The sequence below is a fragment of the Callithrix jacchus genome, chromosome 5, assembly GCF_049354715.1.
Source record: "Callithrix jacchus isolate 240 chromosome 5, calJac240_pri, whole genome shotgun sequence".
Classification (NCBI taxonomy): Eukaryota; Metazoa; Chordata; class Mammalia; order Primates; family Cebidae; genus Callithrix; species Callithrix jacchus.
Genome location: NC_133506.1, coordinates 55613495 through 55625563, shown reverse-complemented (window position 1 = coordinate 55625563; position 12069 = coordinate 55613495). Strand labels below are relative to the sequence as shown.

At 44.4% G+C, this 12069-nt stretch overlaps 1 protein-coding gene across 1 annotated transcript in view; it reads right to left on the bottom strand.

Moving 5' to 3' along the window:
* Positions 1–3703: 3703 nt before the first annotated feature.
* CDH26 (cadherin 26) overlaps positions 3704–12069 on the bottom strand; it is a 47182-nt gene continuing 38816 nt past the window's right edge. Inside the window, 5 exon segments of the mRNA XM_078375406.1 lie at positions 3704–3967; positions 5633–5710; positions 8492–8622; positions 9197–9418; positions 10709–10960. Coding sequence (XP_078231532.1) covers positions 3833–3967; positions 5633–5710; positions 8492–8622; positions 9197–9418; positions 10709–10960 — 818 coding nt within the window. The 3' untranslated portion in view covers positions 3704–3832.

Genomic DNA, 12069 nt, shown 5'->3' with positions numbered 1-12069 from the left:
GGTAAGCAAAGGCCACATGGGCTGCACAGGACCTTAAGGTCATAAGGTTGAAGACTTTATCCCAGGTGCAATGACAAGCCATCAGAAAGTTTTAAATTAGAGGGTGACATGATACGATTTGTCATGTCATGACAATTTTGTACATCCATGAGGCTATATATACAGACATGCATATATACAATACTCATGCCTATGTACATGCTTATATACACAGAAATATACACTTACATGTATGTGTGCATAATATATGTATATATGACTTACATGTATATGTGTATAGACATATAGTCATATACATATACAGTTGACCCTTGAACAATGTGGGGGTTAGGGATGCTGACCCTGGCAGTTGGAAACATGCCTATAACTTTTGATTCTCCCAAAACTCAACTAACAGTGTAGCATTGACTGGAAGCTTTTCCAATAACATAAACAGTCAATTCATGCATATTTTGTATGTCATATGTATTATATACTATATTAAAATAAAGTAAGCTAGAAGAAAGAAAATGTCATTAAGGAAAATATATTCACTCTTCATTAAGTAGAAGTGGATTATCATAAAGGCCTTCATCCTCGTTGTCTTCTCTCGGAGTAGAATGAAGAGGAGGAGAGAGAAGAGGGGTGGCCTTGCTGTCTCAGGGGTGGCAGAGGCAGAAGAAAACCCTCATATAAGTGCACCCACACAGCCCAAACTCCTGTTGTTCAAGGGTCACCTTATATACAAACTACCTATATACACATACGTACATATGGTCGGTCATGCACTGCATAACATTTCCACGAGAGCCCACATATATAAGGCTTGCCCAGAAGATTGTAAAGCTGTATTTTTACTGTACCTTTTCTGTTTAGGTGTTTAGATACACGGATAGCACCGTGTTGCAACTGCCTACACTATTTAGTACAGTCACATTCTGTACAGGTTTGTAGCCCGGGACCAATAGGCTATACGATGAAGTCTAGGTGTGCAGTAGGCTACACCATCTTGGTTTGTGTGAAACACTTTATGAGGTTCACACAATGATTAAATCACCTAATAACACACTTCTCAGAATGTATCCCCATCATTAAGCAATACATGACTGTACATACACACACGTGTACATACATAATGAAGCCATATCATACCAAGGTAAACTGAACTTAGCCAAAGAGGCAAGGTGTGGACCACTGCAAACGGCCCTAGGGACCCTGCCTGCCTGGCTCCCAGTGCTGGAAGCACTTGACTGGAGGTGCTGTCCCTCAGTCTGTTTAGCTCCAGGGACCTCTCAGAGGAGGACCCTTCAAATGTAGGCTCTGTACAAAGTACCCTCATACCAGATGCTCACTGACCAAGCACCAGGCTCATCCAGGGCTGGAGGAAGACGCCATGTCTGTCTCCAGCCTGGCTCCCTCCCGAGGTAGACTCAGGGGTGATTTCGCCTCAAGCCAACTTCAGGTCCTAATCCCACACCACGCATGGCCGCACTGTGGCCGGGAGAGCACCATCTCTCCTCTCCAGGCTTCTGTGGACTTAGCCACTGATTTCACTCTGTCCCCAGGGCCTATGACTCCTCAAAGATACCTCAGCCAGAGTATTTGAATTGTATTTTCATTATGTACAAATTATTCAATAATAATATTGAATATTATTTGTATAATATAGGAGAAAGTGGATTACATCTTTTTTAGTCTCCCACACTAACATGTTAATTTGGGATGCCATGTTAGTTTGCTTTTATGAAACTCGAATGAAGCTTTTTGTCCCACCTTTCTTTAATCAAAGAGAATCCTAATATTGTAAACTGAGCTATTTAAAAACCATTAATATTTGAAACTGCTTGTTTGTGTATATCAAAATTTTCTTGATACTTTAAAAACCAGCTTATAATAATATAATGCAAGGAATTAGGTGCTAAGTTAACATAAATTTGCAGACTATATCCACAATATTCAATTTCCTTTTGTTGACATCAGAATCATTATTTTTATTGGCTATTTTGGTAATAGGTGTGTGCTACAAATATCAATGCATACAAAATTAGTACTTAGATGTTTTATATATAATGAAGTTATTTGTACGATCTCATTTGAAAAGAAGAATTCTGCTGCAAAATGTATTTAGAAAAATAATGCCTAGATGATCTCTAAGACCCCCTTAGCTCAAAATGTCTATAGGTCTGCGACAAAGCACAGCAGAAAACTCAGCCTATGATTGAGGTCTTAGCAACTCAACAGTAAAAGAAATTTGCCAGGGACCGAAAAGCTCTTATGCCCTCAAGTCACAGGCTAAATGTGCCTTAACTACTTCCAAGCCCTCTTCCGCATCCACTTCTCCTTCAGTTTGTTTGGATGTTGGGCACATGTTTTTATCACCTTTTCCCTTCCACATTTCCAATTTTCAGGGCTCTCTACAGCTTTTAGACAGAACAATAAGGTAATTTTTTCCTCAATAACACCTTCATCTGTACTTACGGGAGTAGAATATGTGTTTTTCACACCTCTTGGCTCAAAGAGCTCTCCATAACCCTTAAATTAAAGAAAGATGAAATATTTACTGATTTGAAATAAATTACCAAAGGATGCAAATACATAACTAGAAATTCTTGCAGTCATATTGCTTTTCATTTTTGTACTAAGGGTATAGTAATTCTAATGAATGTAGGTATTCACAGTAGAAATCCATGAACAAGTTTTACAGTTGTTTTGTGAAGAAGGAACATGAGGATATTAGATTTGCAAGCTCTATCTTGAGTCCACGAACACCCAAGGTTTCCATTGTGCTATGGCCATGCCCTGAATACAAACAAATGACACACATCCACTCCTAGGACCCAGGCTCAGCTACACAGCTCTCAGGGCTCAGTGCAAGATGAAAGCATGAGGCCCTTTTAAGAATTTCAAGATGGTGACAGTAGAACATTCAACCAAGCAGGGGTCCTTTAGAGCAGGAGACCTGTGCTATGGGTCCTTTAGAGCAGGAGACCCTGAGACCAGGATAAGAGGGGCCAGCTGCATGGACATGGAACCCAAAGTTCATCAACGCAGGAGCCCTTCCGTGATGGATTTGTGGCATCATCTTTGTGTAAAGAAGAACAGCATGTTTTCATCTTTGCTCAGATGCTGTCTGTGCACAAGTATGAAATTGTAGAGATCTTGAATTTATTTTAGAAGCTTTCCCTCATAAAAACTGGGTGTGATTCCATAGCTCTTTAGACCTTGAATATCTCTTTTTAATTCTATTTTGGAAAAGTAAATTTTTGTTAAATAATGGCTGCTTAGACTGGTGAGATCCAAATAAGGTTTGCAATTGACATCTGTACTCACAGTGTTGTGCCAAAGTCCATTTTCTGGTTTGATCATGGAGTAGGGTTATATAAGATGATATCCTCTGGGGACCCCCAAGAACTCTCCATACTATTTTTGCAACTTCTACTTAGTCTAAAATTATTGCGGAAAAAAATCATTTCACAAAGCAAAGCAATATGTATGTAGAGTATATGAAGACACCACACAGAGAGGAAGTCAGGCCTCCCTTTGGCTGGAAACATGTAGTCGCTGGGCTGGAATTTGGTCATGGTCAAAGTCCTGTGCTCTTAACTTTATAGATGATCTCTGGTGCCCTTAGAAGGACACGAGAAAATGTGTCTATTTGTGGATGTTCCAAAAAGTGTTGTCTTTGATCAGGACCATCCAACAACCATAAAAACAACAGCCACCACCAATAATATTAATACTTACTTCTACAGATGGAAATAAAATTGCGTGGGAAAAGCCCAACTCCTCAGATTTCCATTGACTATGTGCCTTTTTCTGAAAGTATCACAGAATCTTCTAGAAGGTCCCTCTCTCAAGGGAACCAACTGTCAGTCACTAGTGAGATGGCCGCCACAAGGAGCAACCTTCTGGAACTCACCCAACTTCCCAGAGCAGAGCATGGTTGGGCTGGCCTACTCGGTGCAGACAGAGGCACTTCCTGGAGATCCTAGGGAAAAAAATGCTTATTTACTCAAAACAGAATGCATTTCTCTCCAGCTGGAAACAAGGTGGGCATGTGTGAGCTTCCACCCCTTCCCCTTGCTCATATACTCATAGGCAAACACAGATTAACACGATGAGAGGAAGGACAAGTGGGAGTGGAAAAGGAAAATGAAGAGAGGCAGGGAATTAAAGGGAAGTGCAATGGAACCGCCTGGCCACAGGAGGCTGGAGTGTGAAGACGCTAATGTTCTTTCCACGACACAGACACCTGAAAACTGCACAGACATGAGGACGAGGTCTAGAAGGTGACACTCACAGATGAAACTGTTTAGATGTGGGATGGGACCGTGGGTATTTTCTGCTTTGGGTTTCTATTATTTTAATGATGTCCCTTCAATAATGAAGTTAAATTTCAAAGAAAATAAAGCAGTCAATGGACGTTGACAGTGGTCTCATTGAAGATATTTCATGCTATGCAGCAGATTTTAAAATATCGGGTTACCCCATAAATCATAAGTGATGGCTTAACTTAGAGAAAGTGTGTGAATGGAGGTTTGCTTAAGCAGTCACCACAGATGCACTTACTGGAACATTCAGAAGACATTGATGGGAACCCAGAGATACACCAAAACCTAGAAGGCGGAGGCCTTGGTTTCCTCCCCTGTAAAACAGGGAAGCAAGATTGCCCCACCACACACACACCCCTGTGGGTTCTGGTGAAAATTCAATGAGATGATGCAGGCAAAGTGCATAGTGTGTCCCTCAGGGCAATGCCTAGGCCTCTAGAAGACGACTGGCTCAGAGGAAGGAGAGAGAAGGCTCTCACCAGCACAGGAGGCAAGTTTGTAAAAACTAGAAAAGGTAACCCTTCCCCCAGAAGCACCGATTAGTGGTCAGAACGCACAGCAAACCCAGCCCTGCTCACTGCCCTGGCCAGGCACATGCTCATTTATGGCAGCCCTGGGTCAACCTTCTGTTTTCAAAGTAGCAGACACTTATGACTTATAGAAGGGAAGATTTAGCTACTTGGGAAACAATTTTAAATAACACTGATTTGCATGGTGAGAAAATTATTCCCTTTCTAATTCTGTTTCCACATCCCAATCACATCCAGGAGGAAGTGTCACTCTGGTGCTGGCCTGGCTTCCATGCTCTGCCTTCCTTTAAAGGGGCCCTGGGCCTTCGGCAGTGACATCATCCACCCAGTCATTGTGCCCTAATTCTTTTGTGTCTATTTTCACACTTGCCTGCTCTTTATATAAGTAAAACTGTGTTTTTATTTATGGCTGAAATATAAAACTTCCTACTTAAAAAATGTACTTAATGTGGACACAAGCCCATTTTAAGAAAAAAGTGTTTTAAGAAATATGCTAGTCCAAGTGGCAGGTGGGTATGGCAAAAATGATCATATGGCACCGGACACAGTGATATTTGGAAGCACTGGGTCATCTGATGCCGTAGCAAAGATGAAGGAACTTGGCCACCGAAAGGCAAGGGTGTGTTACGCTAAGGGAACCATGGGGCTTTGCAAGTGGGGGCCGGGTCGCTGACTTGCAGAAGGACCTCCATGGATGTGGCAGTGAGGGGAGCATCCCAGATGTTCTTTGTCAGGGAAACAGGAAAGTCACTTCTCTGTTTGAAATACAGAAGCAAGTAAGGGGCATGTTACCTTAGCTCCCTGCGTGGCTCCCGCTGCAGCCATGCAGATCAGCAGAGCCGGCCTCTGGCCTTCAACATCTGACCATGTCTATAGAACACAGAGAAAGAAATACGACAGGGGCTGAGACCACAGACTGCAGAAATAAAAACAGAAGGTATGGCCTTTTCTCCAAAACACATTGTATCTATGCCGACACAGAAGTCCAGACTGTAAAATATACACCTATCCTATAAATCTGGACGACTTATGTGGGTAAAAATGTTATTTTTGTTTGGCTTCTGTAATTGCTCGCTGGAAGGTTGAGCTTCTCATGGTTCAGTGTTCCATGTAAACTGATGGTAAAAGACTTGTTTCAGGAGCCCTCAGAATCTCAAAGCTCATATTTTTCTAGGGCTCGCGGTGGCAGCTCTTGGGGTCACCACTGTTGCATGGTATTCTGTACATTGTCCCATTTGTTTATCATCCAACATATATGTTCACTGAGGGACTCATGTTGATGGCTGCTGGATTTCTGTTGGCCAAGGGCTCATTAGCTTCCTGGTATGCGGGGAAGGCATCTATGCAGTTCAATAGGTCATCAGATGGCATCCCTACAGTTTAGCAGCAGAATGTGACAATGTGTGTGCAGCTAGTGGTGATGTCTTAGATGGAGTCTTCCCAAGAGCACAGAATGTCCCTGGTGAGTGGATGTGCAGTGTAGGCTTGTATATTTGTGTAAGATGGATAGAGGGTAAGTTACCTACAGATGGTTTTATTTACCAAGGTTACAAAGACATAATCAGTAATTACTGCTAATAATGCTAATATTGGCAGCCACCCTTTATTGCATGCCTGTGAGTGCCAACATTTTTACATGTATTATTTGATTAAAGTGTCCTATAAACCCAAGAGAGAGGACTATCAAGCTCACTTTATATATGAAAGCCAGAATCCGTTAGATTATATAACTGATCAATCACAGATTTGGAATCTGTGGATCCCAGGTCTGTTGGATCCTACTTCTCAGAGCCCTAAGAAACTGAAGCAGGAATGGAGATGTGCCTTTGGCTGTGAGTGGGAAACAAGAGGAAGATTTGTTGGAAAGAGAAGAGAACAGAGCCCCTTGCCCTGGATGAGGCTCTCTTGTCTCTCTGGCATAGCTGGTCTTTGACCAGTGTCACCATGCCGTTAAATCCCCTCCAACCCTCCTGGTCTTAGCATCGCATGAGCCAAGTTTCCTTTCCACGCACACTGCTTCCATAGCAGCTTTCTCTTTTCCAAGAGCCAGTCACAAAGCTGCTGGGCAAGAGGGGTACCCAGGGCATCCCCTCTGTCCCTTTCATCTCAGCTACAACCTGAACCAGTGCTCAGCGAATGCGACATTCCTGCCAGTCTCCCCCAAGCTCAGCAGCCCTCACTCCCTCCCGCCTAGAAGGAGGTTGAGGCACAGCCCCAGGGCCTGGGAACCATTTCTGTTTTCCTTCACAGTTGAGCCTCTGAGCCAGTGGAACTGTCCAAGGTAAGAAATTCTACTGTTACACAAACACTGCCATTTGTCCAGATGGTTTTCTTCTTAAAATTACAAAACAAATCAAGTTGGCTGCTGCTCTCACATTTGGGATGGGGGATTCCTTCCAGGGGACTTCACAACCTGGAGAGTTTGGGCCTTGCTCCTGCTTCCTCACCCACACCCAGGAAGTGCTCACAGGAGGGTGTGCAGGCACATACCTATCAGAGGGGCTTAAGCGTTGCTGCAGGTAAGACAAAATGCAAAGAACCCTGGAAGGCTTGGGTGAGCACCAGTTTCTTCAATCTAATATTTTTGAGAAAATCTCTCTAATTACATGAGCATCATATCAAAGTTAATTGGAGTATCTTTTTCCCTCAAGTGTCTCATTTCATTCAATAAACCTCTCTCTTCCAGGACAAAAACCATTGGTGGAGATGTAAGATGGGGTGACTGAATACTCTGTGTGTGTGCTTCTTTTTGACATTTCTTTTGTGTTCATTTCCTAAGTCAACCGCTTAATTCTAGATAAAGACAAACAAGAGAGCTCACAGTGCTTTCATCTCTTTGTCTGTCTAACCCCAGCCCAGGGTTGCTGCAAGGATGACTAAAATAAGGTAGGGCTCATTTCAGAAGCAGCAGATTTGAAAAACCAGTGGCTATTGGCCAATTAGTGGATATGGGTCGATCTTGTGTTAGGGGCCTTCATAGGCATCCTCTTTGATCCACAACCTATCTGTGAATTTGACTTTATCATCTCAGTTCACAGAGGAGGATGTAGGATTAAACAATGAAGCGAATGAGATGCAAAGGCAGAAACAGAGCCCAGACTTTCCTGGTTGGCCTCTGCCAGGCAAGGAGAGAAGAGTGGGTTCTGCCACGCCCTACCAAAGGCCATGGCCAAGAAACCAGCTCAGACTCATTCAACTAGTGAGCCTAACACCATCTCATTTAGGGAATGTCTACCTAATAAAAATCACTTTTCTCCTAAGCACAATTTTCTCAAACTCAGCACTTTGGAGACTGGGCCAGAGAATTCTCTGTGGTAGAGGCTGTCTCGTGTGCTGCAGGATGTCTAGCAGCATCTCTGCCCTCAATCCATATAGATGCCAATAGCAACCCGAACTGTGACAATCAAAACCATCTCCAGGCATTGGCAAATATCCCTATTGGGCAAAATTACTCACGGTTGAGAACCACTAATCTAAAACTATAAATTCATTTACCTGAGTTAGATAGCTTTTGCAGGCATTTTTTCCCACTTGCTACTCAAACATGGATAAGAGTGAAGAATTAAGAGGTGGTACAATGGGTGAAAAACATGTGCTATATGTCTGTGTATTACTGAATTCCTTGCCATAAGACACAAAGCATGCTACTACCTGGGCTGAAGTGGCTTTGCTCTCCTCGTTATACACAACCAGTGTTTGGTGGCCTCCACCACTGGAGATTGAGCATCCACGCCTCTTGGATTCAAGCACAAAACAGTCTCACAACAGGAAAAGCAGAGCCACTGTGATAAGATAAAGGGGGAAAACAGATTAGACAAGCTCACTCATATCAGAGGTTTCATGAGGGTCCTGTTCTGTTTATTGGTGACTCAGCCATGAACTGGCAAGGCCAAACTGCATCTTAGTCACCTGTGTAGCCACAAAGTTTAGCACAGTTTGGGGATGCAAGTAGATGCTACAGAACTGTTTGTTGAATTAATCAGTAATACTATCTGGCCTAGTAATATTGTATTGTTTCTTGGAAAAACTGCCTTCTTAGCTTTGCCAAGTCCAGGAGCCTGGATATCTGGACATCACCGTCCCCATGGTTATCACAAACAAAGGGCCACTCTTTGACCATGTTTACTGATGGATTCCATTGCGAGTAGAAGCTGCTTTTGCTGACCAGGGGTCTCGTCCGGCCAGCATGGCAACCTCTGATCTGCATCTAGGAGGCGAGTAAACCCAGAAGTCATCCTTAGCGCCATTCCAGCAATCCTGCCACCAGCTGTCTCCTACCCCAGCAAACTCCATACCCCTGGCATATTGTCTGGGGAAAGGAGCCACGGTCCCAGGACACCCCTACAGACCACTGACCTGCCAGAGCCACAAATGCTGTACAGGCAGGGGACAGAACCCCCACAAGAAGCCCTGCTCCTGCAGCCGCATGCTCCACACACCTGAGTCCACTGGCACAGGGGCAGATCCTCACATGGACAGTTTGCTTCTGGGAAAGTCCCTGTTTGTCGCCAATGAAGAGTGGCACCAAGTAATTACCACGTGGCAGGTTTCTCAAGATTAAAAGTTCAACTGACTGATCTGCAAAGGAAAAAAGAAGGCGGCATGCATTGACTTACTCATCTGTTCACCTGCTTAATGCATGTGTACTAAGGACCCTGTACAGGCCAAGCTCTGTACGGAAGTAAGCCAACTGCAGAATTGGAGGGAGGGGTCCCCAATAGCACCCTTATTTCTGACACCAACTGCAAGCTCAGTGATTCCCAAGACCACCCTCAGGTTCAACAATTCTCTAGAAAGACTCACAGAACACGCTGGAAGTCGTTACCGTGATGGCACCATTTTCTACAGGGAAAAGATCTAGATGAAAATCAGAAAAGGAAAGGGGCACCTAGGGCAGAGTCCAGAAAAGCACCAACTGCAGAGCTTCTCAACATCCTCTCCATGAGAAGCCAGGTCAGCATGGATGAGGGACACACACATGGGATGCTGGCAGCAACCTGGTGGGCCTCCCAAGTGAGCGGCCTCAGTCTCCAGCCTCTCTGGTAGTCGACTGATACCATGTGACCAGAAGTCCCCAATCTAAATCCCATTGACCCTATCGGGCTCAGCCCAAGATGCCCCAGGTAAAGAGACGCTTGTATTAGACGTGATATCCCAAGGGCTTAGAGATCACACAGACCTCATGGACAAAGATCACACCTCTCTTTGGGCAAGTGCTTTACTACATACTTCAGATCTGGGAGCTATAAACATGAGCACGTAGTGTCAGCTAAAACCATGCCACAGTCTACAGACCCCACGGATAGAGGCACAGAGGAGAGTGTTCACAGTGGATGCCAGTTGCTTTTCACCTGCTCAGCATGTTCATCTTCTGGTAACAGCGCCCCAGTGTTTCTCTGGGGAAGCCCACACTTCCTGAATTCTCAGTATGAAGCAGGAAAGGCTGAGCCCAGATCCCTACAAGGTCCGGGTGTGGGCTGGGAGCCAGCCAATCAGCATATCTGCCCTCTCAAGTCCCACCCACAGTGATTGACAGGGCAGCTGACCCAGGCCAAACAGTGACATCAATCCTGGAGCTTCCCTGGAAACACCCTTCTTGCCAGGTGCAAGGATGTGTCTCAGGGACTCCCAGCAGCCTCCTACCCCTCGATGAAGTGAGCTTCCTAGACCTGAAGGAACCCAGAGAAAGGTAGACCGCGTGTGGGAAGGCAGCTTCCAGGGATGTCCTTTGAGCACCTAGAGTCAGCTCTGCTAGAACACAGACTTACCTGGCTTTTTAAGCTAATAAAGTCTTTTTTTGCCTAAATCTCTTTGAAATAGATGTCTTTCATTTTCTACTCTTTGCCCCTGACCAACACAAATACTCACCCCAATTTTTCCCCAACTTCCACGTGTCGTCTGCATTTCCCCAGGTGTTGTCCAGTTCAAATGTAAATGGGTCCGACAAGGGCTCCAGATCCAGATCCTCTGCCTCAATGTGGAGGGGCTCATGCACGGCAGACTCACAGACCTCCACGTAGCGGGAGTGGGGCTGGAGAGTCGGGACATTGTCATTGATGTCAGACAGGAAGAGCATTAGGGTCCCCGAATATGAATATGTAGCAGTCTGCGGTGGGAGGCCTTGTAAGGGGAGGAAGTTCCAGGAGGAGTTGTTTATTTCATGCACACAGAGCCCTGGAGAATGAGCACTTTCTATCTCTCAGAGAAAAAAAAAAAATATTCCTGAGCTACTGGAAGTGTTTCCCTTTCAAAGTCATAAGCTCCTCTGGCATGCACATGATCTGTTTTCCTGCCTTTATGAGCATTCAGAATATCTGGATAAGGTAAGCTAATAAAACACTGACCACCTGAAATCATTTGTAGAACAAGGTAGAATGTGACATCACTAAACAAACAAACAAAAGGTCAATCAATGGTTCCAGGCATCAAGGATGGGTGGGGTGGGGGAAAATGGCTATGACTAAAGAGGGGCACCATGGGGGTCCCCGTGGGGAGGGAAATGTGCTGCGTCTCTGCGATGATGTCCTGGTTACGAGGTTAACCTGTAGTCCTGCAAGGTGTTGCCCCATGGTAAACTGGCAAAGGATGCTCAGGACCCACTAGATTATTTCTTAAAACTGCAAGGGAATCTACAATTATCTAAAAGTACTTTTCCTAATGAAAAAAGTGGCAATCATCAATTCACAACTGTAAATATGGCGTACGTACACTATGGAATACTACTCAGCCGTAGGAAAGAACGAAATAACATTTCTTGCAGCAATGTGGAGGCCATTCCTCTAAGTGAATATGTATCACAGCTTCCCGGTGCTGGGGATGGCACACGAGCTCAGGTAAACGGGACTGTAAGGGACACATTCGTCATGAACCAGGATGGGCGGTTTGACGAGCATGTTCAGCACTTTTCTCTACACTCTCCTAAGGCTGAATCTTTAAACACACCAGTGCAAAGCTGAAGAAATAAAAATGTTCACATAACTTTAGAATTGTACTCAAGAAAGTCTGTGAACTAAAACCCAAGCTCTGAGTGATACTTAAGTATACGTTCCACTCTGCAATTAACTACTGGAACCAAATACTCTATGTTCTTACTTGTACATGAGAGCTAAGCTATAGATATACAAAGGCATACGTGATATAAGGAACTCTGGAGCCTCAGAAGCAAAGGAGAAGGGACACAAGGGATAAGAAACCTCACATTGGATCCAACATACACTACTCAGGTGGCC